Genomic DNA, 23,920 nt, shown 5'->3' with positions numbered 1-23,920 from the left:
TCAGGCTTGTGATCAGTGCGTGGCAGAGCATGCCATTGTAAACTGCTGGAATGTAGTGTGTGTGTGTGTGTGTGTGTGTGTTTGTGTTTGAGTGTGTGAGCACACTGAAGAAGTCAAACCCGTCCCCGAACTGTCATAAACAAGCCTGAAAACAATCTGCTTCTGTGCGTGAGTAATACTTAATTAAGCACTTAATTAGGTGAGTGCACAATCACAATAGACTCATCTAGCCAGTACGGAGTGACCTCATGTCCCAAATGCCTTGCTGTTTAGACACACAGGGCACTGCATAGGGCCTAGGAGCTATTGCTTCCTATCCTATGTAATGATGTAGGGATTAAGGAGTAGTGAGTGGAATACCAAGAGGCTCTGTATCAATCGCATATATAGTGCACTGTACAATGTTGGTGCCATAATAGAGAGTGCAGTGCACTGACTACCAAATGACTCCATATCACATGCATATACAGTGCACTATATAGTGTAGGTGCCATGATAAATGATGTAGTGAGCTAACTTTAGTGCACTATATAGAGAGTGCAGTGCACTGAATACCCAATGAGTCTATATTAAATGCATATATGGTTCACTATATAGTGTAGGTGCCATAATACATGGTGTAATGAGCTAAAAATGCACTCTATAGTGTAGATGCCATGAGCTTAATATAGAGCAATATATAGAGAATGTAGTGCACTGGACACCGAATGATTCTATATCAAATGCATATATAGTGCATTATATAGTGTAGGTGCTGTGAGCTAACTATAGTGCACTGAATACCAAATGACTATATCAAATGCATATATAGTTCACTATATAGTGTAGATGTTATGATACAGGCTGTAGTCAGCTAATTATAGTGCACTATTTAGAGAGTGCAGTGCACTGAATACCCAATGAGTCTATATTAAATGCATATATGGTTCACTACATAGTGTAGGTGCCATGACACATGGCGTAATGAGTTAACTATAGTGCACTGAATACCAAATGACTCTATATCAAAAGCATAGTTCACTATAGAGTGTAGATGCCATAATATGTGGTGTAACGAGTTAACTATAGTGCACTGAATACCAAATGACTCTATATCAAATGCATAGTTCACTATATAGTATAGGTGCCATGACACATGGCGTAATGAGTTAACTATAGTGCACTGAATACCAAATGACTCTATATCAAATACATATATCAAATGCATAACCCTAACCCCTAACCCTAAATATATAGTGTAGTGAGCTAACTATAGTGCACTGAATACCAAATGACTCTATATCAAGTGCATTCTATAGTGTACAGTAGGTGCCATGAGCTAAATATTGAACACTATATAGAGCGTGTAGTGCACTGTACACCAAATGATTCTACATCAAATACATATATGATTATAGGTATGGAACATGATATAGCCCAGTGATATAGTGTAGGTGCGAAAATGCGCCCTACTGTAGGTAGTGCACTTGTATAGAGTAAGAGTAGCTAATTAAATTCCAAAACGTTTCCTATAGTAAATACAGTGCACTTCTCGATGTACTGCAGTTATAATAGGGACTTAACAACAACAAACAAACAAATCATTGAAGAGTGCTGAGGCGTGCGGCGCTCACGAGTGCGCGCTTGGCCGAGGAACGCGCGTCACCGCGGCCGAAACTGACAAGTCTCCTCTCTCGCTCGCTCGCGCGCGCACGCGCACGCGCTCGCTCCTCGGCAGGAAGTTGTCGAGATTGAAAAGGGTGAAAGAGACAGGACAGAAAACAAAACAAAGCCGACGCGACTTATTTATGTTTCGGGAAAAGTTAGGGAGTCGTTTCAGGGTTGAGTGAAGCTCGGAGGGATCACTGAAGGGGGTTTAATACCGCAGATAACGACCCGGAGGCTGAATATGGACTGAATGGTGGCCGAAAGCCCTATGGAGGCGGCGAGAAGTTTTCGGTTCGTCCTGCTGCTCCTGCTGTTGGGAATGACGAGAGTCTCGGCGAGAGAAGGTGGGTCTCTGCGCAACCTTTCTCAATATTTCTCAATATTTCTCAATAAAAAAAGCATCGATACGAGCTCCACGCGGCCAGGCGGTGTTTTCAGAGCTCAACGCTGTATAAAAAAGCGCTCATTAACGCTACATAGTTTCAGTGTGTTTCAGTAATAAGGGCTGCACCAATATGTCGCTCGCTCTTTATCGCGATATAAAGCACTTTTTACCATAATTCTGTGGTCGATAAATCACAGAAACCTACAGTGTAAGTGTTACTGCATGCTATTCAGACATCAGTGTGGTGTTATTATCTCTCACAGCTCGGCACACTGCAATCACAATAAGAAGCAATGTAATATGATCTTTTGCTTCATGCTATGTAGTGTCCACACACACACACACACACACACACACACGCACACGCGCCTGCCTTACAACCTGCAATTATATGCACCGTAAACAGAAAGCTCAAGGTTTGGGCAAGGTAAACAAACACTGATGTGCATGCGAAAGAATGAGGGTGCGTTCATGTTTTTTAAAAAAAAATAATAATAATTATTCCAGTTGTTCATAAACACATTTGATACAGTACACTGCTGCAAAAGTCATGCGATAGTCAGTTTTATTTATATAAGGAGGACAAAAAAAATTATTAAAAAAAAAAGTATTATTATTTTTTATTCCTTAATTGTCGAAAGAACCTGGAGGATATGCAGAACATGATAATAAATAAATAAATAAATAAATAAATATCGTCTCTCCCGTGTTAATCTCAGTGACACTAACCGATCATCTTTGAGATCACGTATATACGGATCGTCCATCTTATGTAGAAGTTTATGGAAAATGGATTAGAAGTGTAGAAATTCAAATAACCTAAAGTTCATGTGCCAGTCAAAGTGTCCCAGTGTGTGTTTGTGCCAGATGTAATCTCGGCCGTGATACGATGCGTCATGAAGATTAGATTAGTGTGTGTGTAAAGCAGGTTTCAGAGTGTACTGTGATCCTTTAAATAAATAAATACATACATTTTTAGAATGAAAAAACTTTCATGCGGTTTCAGGAAGTTTGATCGGACTGTTTTCAGTCAACACTGAAAGTACATCTCAGTAAAACACACAGGGACTCTTTCCTGGTAGTTTCAAAGGTCACAAGTGTGTCAGGGTTTTGATTACTCATGGAACAAACTTGGAATGTTGCACACAGGTGTGTGTGTGTCTGCGTGTGTCTGTGTGTGTGTGTCTGCGTGTGTGTGTTATTGATTTGTAAAAGAATAGGTGGGAATAAGTTTGACTGTATCCAATCGGACAACAGTTCGTGTCCCCAGTGCCAGTATAATCAATCAGAAAACAGTTATTGTCCCGAGTTCCACTGTACCCAGTCGGACTATGGTTCCTGTACCCAGTCGGACTATGGTTCCTGATCCCAGTTCCACTGTACCCAGTCGGACTATGGTTCCTGATCCCAGTTCCACTGTACCCAGTCGGACTATGGTTCCTGTCCCCAGTTCCACTGTACCCAGTCGGACTATGGTTCCTGTCCCCAGTTCCACTGTACCCAGTCGGACTACGGTTCCTGATCCCAGTTCCACTGTACCCAGTCGGACTATGGTTCCTGATCCCAGTTCCACTGTACCCAGTCGGACTATGGTTCCTGTCCCCAGTTCCACTGTACCCAGTCGGACTATGGTTCCTGATCCCAGTTCCACTGTACCCAGTCGGACTATGGCTCCTGATCCCAGTTCCACTGTACCCAGTCGGACTATGGTTCCTGTCCCCAGTTCCACTGTACCCAGTCGGACTATGGTTCCTGATCCCAGTTCCACTGTACCCAGTCGGACTATGGTTCCTGATCCCAGTTCCACTGTACCCAGTCGGACTACGGTTCCTGTCCCCAGTTCCACTGTACCCAGTCGGACTACGGTTCCTGATCCCAGTTCCACTGTACCCAGTCGGACTACGGTTCCTGATCCCAGTTCCACTGTACCCAGTCGGACTACGGTTCCTGTCCCCAGTTCCACTGTACCCAGTCGGACTACGGTTCCTGTCCCCAGTTCCACTGTACCCAGTCGGTAATGGTTCCTGTCCCCAGTTCCACTGTACCCAGTCGGACTCTGGTTCCTGTCCCCAGTTCCACTGTACCTAGTCGGACTCTGGTTCCTGTCCTCAGTTCCACTGTACCCAGTTGGGCAACAGTTCCTGTACCCAGTTCAAGCCCAGTTCCTGCCTTGAATGCCACTGTAGTCAGTCAGGCTGTTGTTCCTGTCCCCAGTCCATTTCTTCCAACCCCCAAACCAGTATGCTGGTCGTGGCAGTATTTTTTGTTATACCCGTGAGAAGTTAGTCATTGTATGCTAACTTGGGGACATTGTTATTGTTAGTGCGGTTACATTGGCATTCAGTAGGCGAGGATTATTTTTTGTAATGACTTTAAACCTAAGTGATAGTGGTCCAGGATTCACTGTTGCCTCCTAAAAACAACTTTGTTTCTCATTCGCCATTTTGCAGCGACGTTCAACGCCGTATTAACGAGAAATCCAGCGTAGAATAGTGGAGACAGCAAATTTGGACTCGGAGTCCCAGAACGAAGCGGGGCTATAGAGATGCGACGCGACTCGGCTAGTTAGCGATCTTCAAGTGGACGAATGTGATGCTGTTGACAGCGGTATTAGCTTGATTATTAAGCATTGCTCTCTTAACTGCAGGAGGTAGTTTAAAAGGTTGGTGACCGGTATCGTGGGTAATGTAGGAAAAGCGAAAATGGACCAACATGTCAATGAAAGCCGATTTGTTTTGTTTTCGCTGCACTCAAATCTTTCATTGTCAAGGAACGATAGCGGCTGATCGATCGTCGAATTTTATGTTTTAAAACGTTCACCAGTTGCACCTTGACTCCTGTGCAGCGCGTGTCTCAGTGCTCGCTGAACTGAATTGCAGTCTCTCACACGTGACAGTATCTCTGCACTCTCGTGTCCCTGCTCTGCACACTCACGCTGGCCGTATTATTTAGCACACCATTTAAATGCCATAACGATGTTTTTCTAAGGTTACTCGTATCGTATGTATACGCGTTTAGTTCCAAATTCGCGTTCTAATATCTTCAGGAAATAGGAGTTGAGGCTTTTTTGCCATTTTTCAGTAACACGAGAGAGAAGGAAGTCGCCATGGGGAGCGACCGTTACGTATCCCGGTCACAAGTGACAGCTTATTTGGCGGACGTTCCACATCGTTGAAGGTAGCTATGAACGGACAAAAAGTATGCTGGTGATGAATAAAGCCTTTTTGTGACGATGCCGTTTGTGTTCTGAGCAGGAAGCCAGAGGCTGTTGGGCGCGTGCGGACGTTTTCATTTCGTGCGAATGTGTCATACTTCGGAATCTGTGCGCTGCCGCTGCATTCACGCTTTGTGTGAGTGTGCGCGCGTACGTGCACCCATCACCTGCGCACTCACACACTCCGCAGCCGGTCCAGATCCTGTTCTTCCTGTTGGTTGAGCAATACTCGTTTGTTCAAGGATTGTGTGTGTGTGTGTGTGTGTGTGTGTGTGTGTGTGTGTGTGTGTGTGTGTGTGTGAAAGAGAGAGAGTACACAGTGCGATGCTGCGTCGAGCTTGTTTTTTTTTTCTTTCAAATCTACTGCTTAAATGTGTAAACAAATATGCAGAGTAAAACATGGTATAATAATTTACAATGATATTAAATATTAATATTATTTATAATAAAAAAAAAAAATAATATTTGTTCTGGAAATGGATGTTTGATGTGAAATGAATAAAATCATTTAACGTTTCTGACCAGGCGCTCGATGGATGTGTTCTGTAAAGCTGCCGGTGTTTGTATAGGCGCTGAAGTGATAAATGATTTGATTGGTCGGATTGGCAGGTACAGCGATGACATCAGAGGGTGTGATGTCATCGAGTAGTAGTGCTGTGCAAAGTGAAGGTGTGTCTGGGATCACCGTCGAGCTGCTGATTTACATACTATCTCTAACTCTCTCTCTCTCTCTCTCAATATTTTTTTTTCTCTCTATCTCTCAATATCTCTCTCTTTCTATATTTATCTCCCAATATCCTTCTCTCAATATCTCTAACTGTCTCTCTCTCTCTCAATATCTCTCTATCTCAACATCTCTCTCTCTCTCTCTCTCTCTCTCTCTCTCTCTCTATATATATATATATATATATATATATATATATATATATATATAGTATCTCACAAAAGTGAGTGCACCCCTCACATTTTTGTAAATATTTGATTATATCTTTTCATGTGACAACACTGAAGAAATGACACGTTGCTACAATGTAAAGTAGTGAGTGTACAGCTTGTGTAACAGTGTAAATTTGCTGTCCCCTCAAAATAACTCAACACACAGCCATTAATGTCTAAACCGCTGGCAACAAAAGCGAGTACACCCCTAAGTGAAAATGTCCAAATTGGGCCCAAAGTGTCAATATTTTGTGTGGCCACCATTATTTTCCAGCACTGCCTTAACCCTCTTGGGCATGGAGTTCACCAGAGCTTCACAGGTTGCCACTGGAGTCCTCTTCCACTCCTCCATGACGACATCAAGGAGCTGGTGGATGTTAGAGACCTTGTGCTCCTCCACCTTCTGTTTGAGGATGCCCCATAGATGCCCAATAGGGTTTAGGTCTGGAGACATGCTTGGCCAGTCCATCACCTTCACCCTCACCTTCTTTAGCAAGGCAGTGGTCGTCTTGGAGGTGTGTTTGGGGTCGTTATCATGCTGGAATACTGCATACTGGTCATGCTCTGCTTCAGTATGTCACAGTACATGTTGGCATTCATGCTTCCCTCAATGAACTGTAGCTCCCCAGTGCCGGCAGCACTCATGCAGCCCCAGACCATGACACTCCCACCACCATGCTTGACTGTAGGCAAGACACACTTGTCTTTGTACACCTCACCTGGTTGCCACCACACACACTTGACACCGTCTGAACCAAAAAAGTTTATCTTGGTCTCATCAGACCACAGGACATGGTTCCAGTAATCCATGTCCTTAGTCTGCTTGTCTTCAGCAAACTGTTTGTGGGCTTTCTTGTGCATCATCTTTAGAAGAGGCTTCCTTCTGGGACGACAGACATGCAGACCAATTTGATGCAGTGTGCGGCGTATGGTCTGAACACTGACAGGCTGAACCCCCACCCCTTCAACCTCTGCAGCAATGCTGGCAGCACTCATACGTCTATTTCCCAAACACAACCTCTGGATATGATGCTGAGCATGTGCACTCAGCTTCTTTGGTCGACCATGGCGAGGCCTGTTCTGAGTGGAACCTGTCCTGTCAAACCACTGTATGGTCTTGGCCACCGTGCTGCAGCTCAGTGTCAGGGTCTTGGCAATCTTCTTATAGCCTAGGCCATCTTTATGTGGAGCAACAATTCTTTTTTTCTGAGGATCTGAATCTGAGTTCTTTGCCATGAGGTGCCATGTTGAACTTCCAGTGACCAGTATGAGGGAGTGTGAGAGCGATGACATCAAATTTAACACACCTGCTCCCCATTCACACCTGAGACCTTGTAACACTAACAAGTCACATGATACCGGGGATGGGAAAATGGCTAATTGGGCCCAATTTGGACATTTTCACTTAGGGGTGTACTCACTTTTGTTGCCCGCGGTTTAGACATTAATGGCTGTGTGTTGAGTTATTTTGAGGGGACAGCAAATTTACACTGTTACACAAGCTGTACACTCACTACTTTACATTGTAGCAAAGTGTCATTTCTTCAGTGTTGTCACATGACAAGATATAATCAAATATTTACAAAAATGTGAGGGGTGTACTCACTTTTGTGAGATACTGTGTGTGTGTGTGTGTGTATGTATGTATGTATGTAATATCGACATTTACCTCAGATGTTTTGGTAAATCACTGATAAAATGCTACAAATGTGTCAAACGACACCATACGTACACTTAGCATCGAAAGCTAGCCGAAAAGTCTGTCAGAGGAACGCTTCGAAACGCATTTCATTTCCTGTGAATGTAAATGAATCCTTCGGTGTCAAAAGCTATTTATCACTCAGATTTTGTTTATTTATGTTTTTTTTTTTTTTTTTTGCCAAGCCAATAACAATAGCTTGTGTTTCGTGTGCGCGCATGTTTTTACCTCAGCGTGCTAATTCTTTTCCACATAGCATTTACCAGAGACAGACATCAATACAGAAAGACAGACATAAAGTGAGACACAGACAGAGAGAGATAAAGAGATAGAGGCAGACCTAGTGAAGGAGAGAGAGAGAGACACACACACACACACACAGGAACTAATATACATAAAGACAGGAAGAGACAGACAGACAGAGATAGAGGGGGACAGATTGGGGTAGAGAGAGAGAGTGAGACAGATACAGAAAGAGACAGACCGAGAGAGGGAGAGAGAGAGAAACAGACCTAGAGAAAGAGAGACACACAGGAACTAACATAGATAAAGTCAGGAAGAGACAGACAGACAGACAGAGATAGAGGGACACATATTGGGGTGAAGAAAGAGAGAGAGAGAGAGAGAGAGAGAAAGAGACAGACAGAGATAGAGGGACACCTATTGGGGTGAAGAGAGAGAGAGAGAGAGAAAGAGACAGACAGAGATAGAGGGACACCTATTGGGGTGAAGAAAGAGAGAGAGAGAAAGAGACAGACAGAGATAGAGGGACACCTATTGGGGTGAAGAGAGAGAGAGAGAGAGAGAGAAAGAGACAGACAGAGATAGAGGGACACCTATTGGGGTGAAGAAAGAGAGAGAGAGAAAGAGACAGACAGAGATAGAGGGACACAGATTGGGGTGAAGAAAGAGAGAGAGAGAGAGAGAGAGAAAGAGACAGACAGAGATAGAGGGACACAGATTGGGGTGAAGAGAGAGAGAGAGAGAGAGAGAGAGACAGACAGAGATAGAGGGACACAGATTGGGGTGAAGAGAGAGAGAGAGAGAGAGAGAGAGAAAGAGACAGACAGAGATAGAGGGACACAGATTGGGGTGAAGAGAGAGAGAGAGAGAGAGAGAGAGAGAGAAAGAGACAGACAGAGATAGAGGGACACAGATTGGGGTGAAGAGAGCGCGAGAAAGAGACAGACAGACAGATCGAGAGTGAAATTAGAGGCAGGGGGACAGAAAAAGACTCGGACAAAGGAGGGGAGTGTGTGAGGGGAGACAGGAAGTGGGTCGGATTCTATTCAAGGCCAACAGCCAGTTCCTACGCGCGCGCACACACACACACACACACACACACACACACACACACACACACACACACACACACACACACACACTGATAGCCCTGTGAGGGAATGTTGGGTTTGGGGGTGTGGTGGGGGGGTGGTTTGGATATTAGAGCGTTAGCAGAGGGACTTTTTCGTCTGTCAGTGACCGTGACATCACGTCCTGCAGACCTTGTCCATTTCGTGGTGTTATCGAAGTTAGTTGTGTGTGTTCAGTAGGTAATGTGTGTGTGTGAGAGAGAGAGCGAGCGCACTTCATCTAACAATGGCTGACAAATTGATGTCATGGAAGAGAAGTAGCACTGCCAGTAGGGCAACATTTTTGGAATCCATATACGAGACGCTTCATGTTTTTCTCGGCCAACATTCCTGCCGAGAACACATTGTGGTGTAAACAAGATCGATTATTTTGTCTACCCGGAGTTTTCCCCCGATCATTACGTCTTTGTGGACGTTTCAGAGTTCATTTTGTAGATATATAGTTACTTGTTGCAGCCCATCCGTTGCACTGCACAAAGTATCGGCACCAGGTGAGCAGTATAGTCGTCACATGAGAGGAATTCCTCGGCGGGACGTTCTCGGTCCAAACTTGTTATGCAAAATATACAATTTTTTGACGTTCATCTTAAAGAGCCGTTGTTGTCATTATTGAATTGGAATCAAGTATTAGTCAGTACTCATGCCTCTGACATTGCGAAACAATGGAATAGGAACATTAAAAAAAAAAAACGTGACCCTCGGCTGACCTTAATTGTAGATCTCATCCACTTCGGCTCTGCAAGAGGCTTTCGCATCTCCTGTTTTGTTTCGTAAATCCGGTTTACGTACAATACTGGTGATACCTGAGCCTGCACTAATTATAACAGACCTGCACCTTGGTCATGGTTTGAGTCTCGTCTGAATTTCACTGTCGGGTGTCTGGAAAATAAATCCTTGTTAGCGTTGTACTAGGATTATCCAGCGTCTAGGAAACGGGTTCATGTTTCGAGTCGAGGATTACGGGTCACTCGACACTCTTAATAACGACCTGTGTTGATCCTACAGTATGTCTGGGCACGGATATGAAGCTGGCATTGCCCTCCAGTCTGGAGAACCATTACGAGATGCTGCGACTCCTTTACACCGACTGCCAGGTCGTCCACGGCAACCTTGAGATCACACACCTGCAAGGGATGCCAGATCTTTCCTTCCTCGAGGTAACTGTAGACTTGTTGTACATTCATCAAGAAATCATTCATACTCGATTAAATGAAGTTGACAATTTACAGCAATGAGAGATGAAATGTCTTGTAGCTTTACTCTCAAATTTCTTTTACACTTCTAGCTTTTCTTTACATTTCATAGGTTTTTTTTTACAATGTTTATCTTTCCTATCTTTCTTTGACACTGTCAGCTTTCCTCTACACTTCTAGCATTTCTTTACACTACCAGCTCTTCTTTACAGTATTGTATTTTCTTTACACTACTAGTCTTTCTTTACACTATCAGCTCTTCTTTACAATATCAGATTTTCTTTACACTTTTCGTTTCTTTACACTATGAGCTCTTCTTTCCGGTATGAGATTTTCTATACAATTCTAGTCTTTCTTTACACTACCAGCTCTTCTCTACAATATAATATGTTCTTTACACTTCTAGCACTTCTTTACACTTTCAGCTGTTCTTGACAATATCATATTTTCTCTTATACTAACAGCTCTTTACAATATCAGATTTTCTTTACACGTTTAGTTTCTTTTCACTATCAGCTCTTCCTTACAGTATCGTATTTTCTTTACACTTTGTCTTTCTTTACACGATCAGCTCTTCTTTACAGCATCATATTTTCTTTACGTTTATAGTTCTCTTTACATTATCAGCTGTCTTGTGTAACCTTTCTTTCTTTTCTTTAAAAAGATCAGTTTTTAGCTTTCAGTTCTATCTTTTTTTTTTGTACAGTATCAGCTTTCCTTTACACTTCTAGCTTTCCTTTACATTTCCAGGTTTTATTTACACTGTCAGCTCACCTTTTACACTCTCGACTCTCCTTTCCATGCCTATCCCCCCTTTTTAATTTACATTTCTTCTTTTCCTTTAAATAGCTTTAATTAACACTTTTTTTTTTTTTTAGCTTTTCTTTATACATCTTGCTTTTCTTAACACTTTTAGCTTTCCTTTACACTTCTAGATTGCCTTTACAGTATCAGCTTTCTTTACAGTTCAGGCTTTTCTGTATATTATCTGGTATATAATTTTTGTACACTTCTGGCTTTTCCTTACATCATCAGTTTTCCTTTAGACATTTACCTTTTCATTACATGTCTAGCTTTCCTTTGCCCTTTTAGCTTTTCTTTACATGTGTTTGTGTATGTATGTATGTATGTATGTATGTGTGTGTGTGTGTGTGTGTGTGTGTGTGTGTATATATGTATATATATATATATATATATATATATATATGTATATGTATATATGTATATATATATATATATATATATATATATATATATATATATATATATATATATATAAAACATTATTAGCTGTCCTTTACATGTCTAGCTTTTTTTATTACAATATCAGCTTTTCATGTTCATATTTCTAGCTTTCCTTTAGATTTCCACTTTTAGTTTACAATATTAGCTTTTCTTTACAATATTGAGCACGGGGTATCACTTTTACAATATAACTTCTGACAGAGGAATTCACCTGTTTTTTTTTTTTTGTTTGTTTGTTTTTGATCTGTTCTTTTTTAACTACTGGTCTTGGAACATTATAGGATGAAATTGCCAGCTTCCCCGTTCTGTAAAGTTGAGCTAACAGATATAGACTAACATGAGCAAGAACAACAATATGAAATTACAGATAAAGGTGACGTTGATGGTTGTGACGATGATGATGTTACAGTTAAGTCGTTCTCTCTGTAGGGAATAGTGGAGGTTCAGGGCTATGTGCTGATAGCCCACGTCTCCGTGTCCACGGTTCCTCTGGAGAACCTGCGCATCATCAGGGGCAGTCAGCTGTACAACTCGAGTTACGCGCTCGCTGTTCTGGGCAACATCGGTGTCAGCCAGCTGTGGCTCAGAAGTCTCACAGGTAAAGATCTGTCTGTCTGCCTGTCTGTCTATACGAATGTATTCCAGTAAAACAAATCTCTGTATTTGACTAATCATTGCTGGATTGTTCTCTCCCTAGAGATTTTACTGGGTGATGTTTACATCTGGGGCAACCCCCAGCTGTGTTTCCCCAACCCTCGGTCTATCACCTGGAAGGACATCATGGCTGATCAGGATCTAACTGGAAAACTGCAGCATCTACAGTCAGCAGCGCCTTACTGTGAGTATGATGACCTTTAACCTTTACATGACATTACAAGGCCTATATTTAGATTAGTATTGCATAATTTGATGATGATGATGATGAGCTATGTTACATATGGCTTCGTGCTATTTATTTATTTTTTAAACATTATTTAACAGGTCCAGCTTGTCCTCAATCATGCAACTCCAGGGGCTGCTGGGGCCCCACTGGGTCTGACTGCCAAACACGTAAGCATTTAAAAAAAATATATATATATATATATATATATATATATATATATATATATATATATATATATATATATATATATATTATAGCTGGAAAATTTTTGAAGCAGGTTTTTTTCATCTAATGTCAAGAATTGGAATGAGCAGACGTTCAAAACATTAAAATAATATCAGAGTTTAATTATATTACACTTTCTACTTTACCAGAAAGTACGTAGGGTTAGGGTTGTTATTATTATTATTATTTTTTTTATATAGTTTTTATTATTATTATGTTACATTATTAACTTTTCTTTACACTGTCATATTTTCATAGTTTGTCATAGTTTTGGCTGATGAAAATCCGCCCTAAAGCACGATGCTGCCATCCCCATGCTTCTTTTTTTGTGCCAAACATATCTTTTGGAATTATATAATTATTATACCTTCTGGAACACATTTCGCCAGATGGTTTTGGAGTGATTTTGTTGAGCTTGGTTTTTTTCCCGTCTAGCCAAGTCTACCCCGTCACCCTTGGCATGTGAACAATACAAGACATTGTTTGTTTTCACATGCAGAGTACTCAGTACTCGTCAGATATTCCTGCAGCTAGTTTAATGTTTAATGTCTCTTGGCACCAACTCTCTTGGTGAGATTTTGTCTCTCAGCGAGAATTTTGTAAATTTTTGAGGGACGCCCTGTTCTCGGTGATGTCACCATAGTGCTCTGTTTTTTCCTACTTGTTGATGACGGCCTTAACGGCGTTCTATGGTACGTCTAATGTTGTACCCCCTCTCCTGATCTCCTGATTCCTTTTCGACGGTGAGACCCCGTAGACACTTCGTAAGCTCTTTTTGCAGACCATGGCTTTGACGTTCGGACGAAACCAAGAAGATGCAAGGAAAATCCTAGAGAAACAGCCGGTCTTTATTTGGGGTTAATCCCAGTAGTTATTTCATTGCTGACGGCTGCATGATAATTACTTTTGAACATGAGGACAAATGTCACAGCCACATTTCTACTGTTTGACCCTATGTATGTTTGTGTGTTGTTGTTTTTTTAGTGACAAACGTGCGCTGTACTTCAGGCTGTAAGCGTTGTAAAGGTCCTGATGCGAGCGACTGTTGTCATGTGCAGTGTGCTGCCGGCTGCACCGGGCCCAAAGACTCCGACTGTCTGGTGCGTGTTTCCTTTCCCATCTGTATCTTTGGATATTTCATCCTGAACTTAGAGTAAGCCCGTATCCTCTTTTTCCTTCCCCTCAGACTTGTCGGCACTTCAACGACAGCGGCACGTGCAAAGACAACTGCCCTCCTCCCGCCATCTACGACCCGGTGACGTATCAGTCCAAACCAAACCCCAACAAGAAGTTCAGCTTCGGCGCCACCTGTGTGAAAAACTGTCCCAGTAAAGTGTCCTTTTTTTTAAAAAAAAAATAAAACTGTTAAACCTGTTAAAACTTTGACCCAACCCAAATACAGCTATACTTTGTACCAAAGCAAATTGTCCAAATGCTCCTAATCAGAGCCATCGGATATTTTCATTAAAATAATGCAGGAAAATGAAAGCTCTTCTTGTTAATTCTATTTATTCTCATACATAAAAAAAAAATCTTTTATCTATAGATAACTATTTAGCCATGGATGTAGCATGCACAATGGTTTGCCCCAAAGCCAATCAGGAGGTCATCATCGTCCAACCAGATGGCCTGGAGACACAGAAATGTGAGAAGTGTGAAGGAGAATGTCCAAAAGGTAGGAGTGTGTGTATGTGTAATTAAGTGTATATCCTGATTGGCTACTGCAGTGCACAAACTTATTGTAAATAACGTCTCTGTCTGTGTGTCTGCCTTGTTTTGTCTTTCTCTTTTTCCTTCTGTCTCTCTCTATTTGTCTATATGTCATGTCTGGTAGTCTGTGTGCCTCTCTCTCGTGTTCCTTCTTTCTCTGTCTTTCTGTCTGATCCAACTTATGGAACAGTGAAGCGTTCGGTTGTATCGTTACTATAATGTTTGATGAAAAACTAACGGTGATTCCCTGTGTGTGTGTGTGTGTGTGTGTGTGTGTGTGTGTGTGTGTGTGTGTGTGTGTCGCGGCTCAGTGTGTTACGGTCTCGGGATGGGGAACCTCCAGGGGATAACTGCCGTGAACTCCTCCAACATCGCTTCCTTCCAGGGCTGTAAGAAGATCTACGGCAGCCTGGCCTTCCTTTCGCAATCGTTTCAAGGGTATGTGAATAGCCATTGGGATTTTTCAGGTGGCGATAATTCCAGAGCACCATCAATCCTCCCACCCTCCAAACCTTGTGTTGACACTCCACTCCAACAGTCAACAGCCCACAGGCTCGACTAAGACTAAGCTGGCTGCGGTTAGAAATTCCCATTGTCGGAAATAGCATTCAGAGATCGCAGTTAAGTGGAACTGTGGAAGTCAAAGCACAATGTGGTCGTTCTTCCGATAGGACTACCTTTTATACAGAAAAGGTGGTATACGTACAGGAGTGGTGGTGCAACCGCTCTACTGCACATGCACAAACATGATCTGCATGGAAGAGTCATCAGCAGGAAGCCTTCCCTGCTTTATTATTGTTGTTATTATTTAACTTATCGAATTGAAGACGTGTACGTATTCCCCACAGGGACCCGCGCAGTAATTTATCAGGCCTGCAGTCGAGTGACCTCGAAGTGTTCCGAACTTTAGAGGAGATCACAGGTAGCTCAAATCTCTCATACGTTAGTATGTTCATGCGTTACATATGATCGCAGCGTTTCGTGGTTAATAACTCTTCCTGGTATTTTTGCGTGAGAACCCGGCACTAATCGGAGCGTTTTGCACCCCCCCACCCCCTCCCCCCATCCTCCAGGTTACGTGTACTTCGACGCATGGCCACAGAACCAGAGCGACCTGAGCGTGTTTGAAAACCTGAAGGTTATCAGAGGTCGAATGCTTTACAAGTAAGTCCCGTCAGACATCCTCCACGCTTAGTGTTTTCATCTGAACCACAAAAGAAAAATATACGTGAAATAAGATTTTGACATTGTGGGGACACTGAAATGTTTATTTAAATAAATAAATAAACAGATAAACTAAAAGAGCTTAAAGGGTTTTATTTTGGTTACTGAAGGTAAAGTTCGGGTGTTAGTTAGTTTCAGGTGTAACCAATAGTAAGTACAAATAATGCGACGTGCTGGATCAGGTGCTGTTTTAGAAGCTGTGGAATAGTGAGGGTAGGAAGCCATTTTGTTTAACGAAACCAACTTTAAAAAAAAAAGCTTCTTTTTATGTTACATCATATTACCTTTTTAGATTTTTTTTAATTTGTATTTTTTGGTTTTAAAGGCAGCGATCTAGACACTAACAATAAAAACACTTCTGGGGGAAATAATTCCGGGTCGTTACATAAACAAACCGTACTGTTTGTCTTTTCTCGTGCTTTCTGCGGCCGTAGGGGTGTGTTTTCTCTGGGAGTGCAGTCTCTCCACATCGAGTCTCTTGGCCTGCGTTCTTTGCGCCGCGTCAGCGGCGGCCTCGTGCTTGTCCACAACAACTCCAAGCTGTGTTACACGTCGTCTCTGCCATGGGCCGCTCTGCTGTACCCAAGTCAGGAGCTCAACCTCATCAGCAACAACAACCGCGACCCTAACACCTGCGGTAATGCGCTCTCGCGCGCACACACTCACACCCGCTTGTTTAAAAAATCAAAAAAAGAGTAACAAGTAAGAAGTATTTGCAGTGGGTGTGTCCTCTTCAGAATATTCAATATAACAATAGTCACATAATTCTCTTAAATTTGGCCAAACGTGTGTGTGTGTGTGTGTGTGTGTGTGTGTGTGTGTGTGTGATTCAGTGGCTGAGGGTCATGTGTGTGACTCGCTGTGTGCGAACGGAAACTGCTGGGGTCCCGGGCCAAGTCAGTGTGTGTCATGTAAGTCATTTCAGCGCGGTATGGAGTGTGTGGAGCAGTGCAACATCCAGCACGGGTGAGTTTAAATAAATAGATATATGTATATATTAGTATTTGATAACTGATGAACAACATCCAAGTGTGTGTGTGTGTAGTGCCATCAGAGAGTTCATCGACGGATCCTCTTGCGTTCCCTGTCACTCAGAGTGTCGACTAATCAATGGCTCCGCCTCCTGCACCGGTCCCGTAAGACACTTTAATGACACGCACACACCCACATTTATTGTTTATCGTTGTTTTGTTTAAAAAAAGTTTCATTGAAATCTTTAAATCGCAGGGAGCGAACAAGTGTGTGGAGTGCATGCACTATCAGGACGGCGACACGTGCGTTGAGCGCTGCCCGAGCGGCGTGAAGGAGGAGCAACACACCATGTGGAAATATGCCAACGAGAGCGGACACTGCGTGCCCTGCGCCACCAACTGCACCGTCTCGTAAGGAACGCTCGCCGGGACCGCTCGAACCTGCGATTTATTTAGCACAGGAGGCTGTTTTTTTTTTTGTTTTTTTTTTTTTAAGTTCAGGATTTTTTACTACTTCTACAAAAACTATCGCGTGTTTGTGTATTTTTAGCACTGATTGCATGTTTGTTTTTTCGCCAGCTGTACGATGGATGACCGAGGATGTCCTGTTCAGCAGAAAACTGGGTACGTTTTAAACATATAGCGTTAAATCTCTCTTGTTTTCGCTCTTAAAGTTAATAAAAAAAAAAAAAGGGAGTACACCGGGAGTAAAATGACCTGACGTTGTTGTTGTTGTTGTTGTTGTTGACAGACCTGGGACGACGATAGCGGCGATCGGCGGTGTCGTTCTCTTCGTCATCCTGCTGGCTCTGCTCATCTTCTATCTGTGCCGGCAGAAGAAGCTGAAGAAGAAGGAGACCATAAGGAGGCGACTGCAGGAGCATGAGGTCTGAGACGCAAAAGTGTTATGAAAGTAAACAAGCCTTCACAAGGAAACAAGGAAGTTAGTTAAAGAGCAATGGCCAAAGGGTTCGTGCAATTAACAAGAACAGGAAGTAAAGACCATATAAGGAATAACGAAACGTCAGGGAGGTGAGATAGGATAGGTGTGTGGAATGTAAGAGCGCGACTCCTCATGACAGATTCAACCAGATTCCAGGTCGATTTATTAATACCGTAACAGTTAACGTCAAGCCTTCAGCAACAAGAAATGTCCGCTTGTGGAATTCTTTAATAATCTTTTATTTTTCACCTGCAGCTAGTAGAGCCACTGACGCCGAGCGGAGTACAACCCAATCAGGCTCAGATGCGCATCCTGAAGGAAACGGAGCTCAAGAAGTTGCGCGTTCTTGGATCCGGAGCGTTCGGCACTGTCTACAAGGTACGAATCACAGTGCTAACTAAGTTTGAACCGAATGGATTGTTAATAGCAGGAGTTATACACATGATCAAAGGAATAGAATTGCTACACTTGTGTGCACGTTCAGGTGAATTAAGTAAAAAAGCAGCATTTGTAAGGGCAGGGGTCTCCGATTCAAAATGGCCGCCTTTTGAAGCCAGTGTCTTTGCGGGTCTGCGGATGATTGTTTAAATATCGGTTGGCAGTGTCGATATTCCATTCGAGAACTTGTTAGTAGAGGTTGAAGTGCATCATCTGTTTAATCACGGATTACTAGCCGTACACGAGCTTTTCAAATTAAAACTGATCTGTCTGTGCCTGCAGGGTATCTGGACTCCTGATGAAGAAACCATGAAGATTCCGGTGGCCATTAAAGTGTTGCGTGAGAACACGTCCCCTAAAGCCAACAAGGAAATTCTGGACGTGAGTTAGTTCGCATAACAAGTCATACCTCGATCCAAGGTTAACTACAAACATGTTTTTTTTTTTTCCCCTGCTACGTTAGTAGCTACTTGTTATCCGATTGTTGCTATTGGTTACGTGTCCAAGGAAGTCCCCTTGCTCTGTTCTTGTCACTTTTAAATGTCCAAAACATTTGACCCGGTGACTTGGGTTACCCTCGAGCTTAGTAGAGTGGTAATACCAACCCGTGGTTGTTTTTTTTCGCACAGGAGGCGTACGTGATGGCGGGTGTGGTCAGTCCGTACGTGTGCCGCTTGTTGGGAATCTGTCTGACCTCCACGGTGCAGCTGGTCACTCAGCTCATGCCGTACGGCTGCCTGCTCGATTACGTCCGAGAGAACAAGGACCGCATCGGGTCCCAATACCTCCTCAACTGGTGCGTGCAGATCGCTAAGGTGAGCCGCTCGAGTGTCCAGATGCTCCGAATCTGCTCGGATACTACTGTTATAGAAAAACATCATCTTCTGACCAATCATATTCCAGAATTCGAGAGCAGTGATAAGAGAGATTCGAGAGAGTATAAGCCACCAGTGCAGTGTTGGTCACTATAGGATCAATATATAAGATATTGGTATTGAATTAGACCAGGACTATCAACAGACAAGTGTGTGTGTGTGTGTGTGTGTGTATGTGTGTGTGTGTATAAACATCTGCAGGGAATGAGTTACCTGGAGGACGTCCGACTGGTCCACAGAGATCTGGCAGCCCGGAATGTTCTGGTAAGGAACCCCAACCATGTGAAGATCACCGATTTTGGCCTGGCTCGTCTCCTGGACATAGACGAGACCGAGTACCATGCAGACGGCGGAAAGGTGTGTGTGTGTGTGGTGATTTTTTTGTTAAACTGACTGATTTGCGGTGATTTTAACTAACCGTGACCTCATGTCCTGCAGGTGCCCATCAAGTGGATGGCTTTGGAGTCGATTCTTCACAGGAAGTTCACTCACCAGAGCGACGTGTGGAGTTACGGTCGGTAACAAAAAACAAACGTTGCCGTAATCAATCAATCAAACATAACATAACACTGTTACACGTACACTAAAACATTTATATAATCGCCCTCAGGAGTGACCGTGTGGGAGTTGATGACCTTCGGCATGAAGCCGTATGATCTCATCCCGGCACGGGATATTCCTGAGCTGCTGGAGCGAGGAGAGCGTCTTCCCCAGCCTCTCATCTGCACCGTCGATGTCTACATGATCATGGTCAAATGTGAGTGAGACTCGTGTATAAAAAATAAAAATAAAAATTAGGCGATTTACGCAGCAGAAACGTTTTCTATAGTCGTGCATAGACGTACGGCGAGAAAGTTCGTCCAAGTATCAGGTAAACATCTTGGACTGTTGGAACAAGGTACTGATGATCTACTCTGACTGACAGGCTGGATGATCGATCCCGAGTGTCGACCCAGATTCAAGGAGCTGGTGAATAACTTCAGCAGCATGGCACGAGATCCTCCACGCTACGTCGTCATTCCGGTGCGTACACGTAATACATACACGTAAAGTCATACACTTTTTTTTTTTTAACCCCCCGCCCCCAAAGAACAAAAAGCTCCACCTGCGCCATCTTCTTTTTGTTACGACATACGTAATTCAACTACACAACTATACGACCACACCTTAAATCACGGCAGAAATCTAGTAAATAAAATGATTATTATTATTCTTTTTTCAGAATGACGAGCAGATGAGTCTGTCGAGTCTGGTGGACAGTCAGTTTTACCGCACGTTGCTGGAAGAAGAAGGCGGGAACGTGAAGGAACTCCTGGACGCAGAGGAGTATTTGGTGCCCCAACCCGGATTCTTTGAGAACCAGGCGAACGGACTGACAAGGCATCACTCACACAGGGTCAGATCTGTTTCTCTCTCTCTTTCTCTCTCTCTCTCTCGTTCTCTCGTACGTTTCCACTAGAAATGAGTAGAAAATACACTCGTCAATCAAGCATATCATGTTCCTGTCTTTTTAATATACGTTCTCAACCAATCAGAGCACGGATCTGGTCCTGGAGACGGATGTTGTGCCGAGCGGGCGGAGCATGCACTCGTCGGTCAGCACGTTGGGGCGGAATCTATACCCGACACTTCCTGTCGGAGCTACGGCCAACGGAAACTGGGGAGGCTCTCAGTACCGCTCGCTGGCCCGAAGCCAGTCCCATTGCTCCGCTGGCGGCCAGTCCGACTCCGTGTTTCTGGACGGGGGCAGGGACGAGCCTCCGTCCAGTCCCGGCCGCTACAGTAAAGACCCCACTTTCCCTGGGTGCATGGATGGAGACTTGGAAGTGGACGGGCCAATAAGTTACCCGTCGCACTCGCTGCCACGCAGAAAACACACGCAACCAGGCAAGTCACGATACTACGCTATCACTATGTGAAAAATCGACATTTTTATATGCAATAGGATCTTTCTGCACTACAATAGGGTATGAATCGTTTTGTTTATTTCTTTTCAGAGTATGTAAACCAGGCGGTCCAATCAGATCGGGCGAGTACGCTGCCACGGAAATCCAACGAAAGGCGGTTACACAACGGCCTTAGTGCTGGACGCAGCGTGGAGAACCCCGAGTACCTAGTGCCCACGTCTCCTGCTTTTGACAATCCGTATTACTTGGATCTTGTGGGTAACGTGCCTCCGGGTGGGGCTTCAGTGGGCGGAGCCACATCTCTAGCATCACCTCCCAGGCAGGTGAACGGCTATGTGACTCCTACAGCGGAAAACCCGGAGTACCTGGGATTGGCCGAAACCTGGAGCGGGCAAAGATAGTGCACCTGAGAAGGGGCAGATTGGGTCGAGTGATTGAATGAGTGAGAGTAAGTGAACACATGAACGCATGAGTCGAGCACTATTGTATTGTATGTTTTAGGGCTGTCGGATCGCTTTAAAAGTTGCATCTTGATTTGAACGATTTACGAACTTTAAGGAATGCAGTCAGAGTAAAACCTACACAGGTGTCGCATTTTTATTTATGTATAATTTTTTTAAAATCAGACATCACAAGGAGACGTCATAAGCTGCAGAACGGTGTTGCAGACACGACGTAGTACCCTATATGCCCGGTCAAACGAGATCCAGCCACAGAAACGTTCTGGAAACATAACGACGACGCCACTCTGAAAAAGAACGCATACTTTTGTTTGCTTGTTTTTACATTTAAATAGAAAGTTAATGTGTAAAAAAAAAAAACAAAAAAAAAAAAACTGAAGGTAAAATTATTATTATTTATTTTTTTTTAAACATTTATTCCGACAGCCCTAATATATCTGAAACGGTGAATGTCATGGATGGATGGACGAGTGTGTGTGTGTGTGTGTGTGTGTATGTGACTACAGGAAACTCAAATTCCATCGAAAACATGGAATTTCCTTTCAAAATCCAATGTAGCATCCGGCGTGTGGACAGCCTGGACGTTTAAATTTTTTTTTTGTGGCGGTTTACCCATCACTGAAAGACGTAATTGGGACAGTGAATTCACAAATGAATCAATGCACGAAGGGTAAACCGAACACGGTACGATCTAACGGATGTGATTATCTTTAAACCGTAAATGGTACGAGCCAACAGGGACGTTTTCAAAAAAATATATATATTTTAATTGTTTTATGAGGACGCTAATGAAGCACGTGAGAATGTACAAACCAAATGACACTGGAACTAGAAATCACTACTTTGACTGTTTGGTTATTCGTTTTTTTGTTTTCTCTCGCCCCATTTCACATCCCACTGCTTTTGTTTTTTGTTTTTCGGTCTTCCAAACACGGCAGCTCAAACCCGGTGTTGTTTCCAGGCTAAACTCGGACATCCGGCTCGAGCAGCTTTTTTTATACAGTAGCTATATGTTTAACATGAGACTCTGAGAGCGATGGAGGAGGACAAGAGGGGACGGGTCGACTTTGCCCTGCTGGAACCGCCACCATTATGAAGACTTATGACTAAGATATGATTAGTTTACGATTTTCACAACGTATACGACATACACTCGAGTGGAAAGTCCTCACTGTGCTTGTTATTTGTTTTTATATATATATATATATATATATATATATATATATATATAGTTTCAGTATGTGGTATGAATCCAATAATTGTGTCTTTTTATGAAATTATTTCCAAACCATGGTACTACACTCCCAGCACAATCAATGTTTTAGGACAAAAGGTTTTGTGGAATTATTTCGAAACTCAAATTTGACGAATCTGTGGGTTTTTAAAAAAAAAATATATAAAAATGATCATTTCTTTGAATTTCTGACCACGTCAGAATCACGTTCTGAATCCAGCTTTCCAGCTTTCAGCACCATCGTCAGTTGCGCTTATAGGAAATATTTGGGGGGGAAAAACCCCACATTGGTGAATTTAGTTCTAACTAAGAAGTTCTAACTGCTTAATTGGTGGTATTGTTGTAAATCACTTGCTTAATATCTCTTCAGTCATGCCTTTAATTTCTTACATGACCTGATTTCAAAATTACAGCTAGTTGTTGTAAATACAACAAAATTAAAAATATATTTTTGTGTCCATTAACAAAAGCTTCACTTCTAGACCCAAACTAGATAAATAACTAGTTATAGAGTAAAAATAAATACACGGGGCCAGTCAAAAGTTAACTTTTCTTTTCATTTTATTACAGTTTTATCCACTATTGCCAATGAAATGTTTCTGAAATTCTTCGTAAAATCCCCAAATCTTTGCAAAGACTAGATTTTATGTTATTTATTTTTTTCCCCACCAATAAAAAATAAAATAAAGTCACAAATCCTTCTCGGTTCACTTTCGGAAATGTTCTATTTGAGAGGATTAAACTACGTAGAAATATCTATCGGGAGTTTAAAAAAAAACATTTGACTGGCAGCGTACGTCACTCATCAAACGCGCACACCATATTTCGTTTAGATATCGAAATACGAGAATCCGATAATATTGATAGCCCTTACCTTTTTTAAATGTTCTCTCGCTTTATATTTCTGCTTTCGCGACCTAAATTCCAAACACCCGTGCATCCGTCATTTCGCATCCCGATCCTCCTCGTCTTACATCGCTTCATTCGTTTCGCGAAGTAGATAAAAAAAAAAAAAGTTTCGAACAAAATAAGTTTGGTGATAAGTTTATTTAATAGCTATAAAAAAACAAACAAACATGGAGAGGAAAAAGATTCCAAATCAGAAAAATGCCCATGATGTTAGAATACACTTTTTTTTTTATTTTTTCTGAAATATCATTCAACATGACACTAATATTATAGTCATATCGCCTATAAAGACCTAACAAAGGACATTGTTTGTTAAAATTTTTACAAATTATTTTATTTTGTTTTGGGTGGACAGCAAAAAAAAAACAACAAAAAACGTTTCAACGTGTGACTCTATGGTGGCAGCGTGAAGAGCTGTAGCTGTAGCTTTCTGGAAAAAGAGCCAGTA

General features: G+C 42.6%; 1 protein-coding gene across 1 annotated transcript; it reads left to right on the top strand.

The window, feature by feature from the left end:
* The first annotated feature begins 1,679 nt into the window (after nt 1-1,679).
* On the top strand, nt 1,680-23,651 carry erbb2 (erb-b2 receptor tyrosine kinase 2). Its single transcript, XM_053640588.1, has 27 exons — nt 1,680-1,991; nt 10,260-10,411; nt 12,122-12,290; nt 12,390-12,530; nt 12,674-12,742; nt 13,785-13,900; nt 13,987-14,128; nt 14,347-14,475; nt 14,822-14,948; nt 15,359-15,432; nt 15,584-15,674; nt 16,169-16,371; nt 16,568-16,700; nt 16,780-16,870; nt 16,962-17,116; nt 17,285-17,329; nt 17,457-17,592; nt 17,904-18,026; nt 18,369-18,467; nt 18,716-18,901; nt 19,163-19,318; nt 19,400-19,475; nt 19,572-19,718; nt 19,887-19,984; nt 20,184-20,357; nt 20,497-20,848; nt 20,959-23,651. Exons 1-27 carry the CDS (start codon nt 1,898-1,900, stop codon nt 21,267-21,269), a joined length of 3,789 nt encoding a protein of 1,262 aa, XP_053496563.1. The 5' UTR covers nt 1,680-1,897; the 3' UTR covers nt 21,270-23,651.
* The last annotated feature ends 269 nt before the right edge of the window (nt 23,652-23,920 follow it).

The sequence above is a fragment of the Ictalurus furcatus genome, chromosome 13 (assembly GCF_023375685.1).
Source record: "Ictalurus furcatus strain D&B chromosome 13, Billie_1.0, whole genome shotgun sequence".
NCBI classification, from domain to species: Eukaryota; Metazoa; Chordata; class Actinopteri; order Siluriformes; family Ictaluridae; genus Ictalurus; species Ictalurus furcatus.
Note: the sequence above shows the minus strand (reverse complement) of the source record. Positions and strands in the feature narration are given on the sequence as shown.

Coding starts and splice junctions, on each gene's coding strand:
- erbb2 (XM_053640588.1), top strand. CDS start 1,898: ATGGTGGCCGAAAGCCCTATGGAGGCGGCGAGAAGTTTTCGGTTCGTC. Junction 18,902..19,162: donor GGTGCGTGCAGATCGCTAAG/GTGAGCCGCTCG, acceptor AAACATCTGCAG/GGAATGAGTTACCTGGAGGA. Junction 19,476..19,571: donor GAGCGACGTGTGGAGTTACG/GTCGGTAACAAA, acceptor AATCGCCCTCAG/GAGTGACCGTGTGGGAGTTG.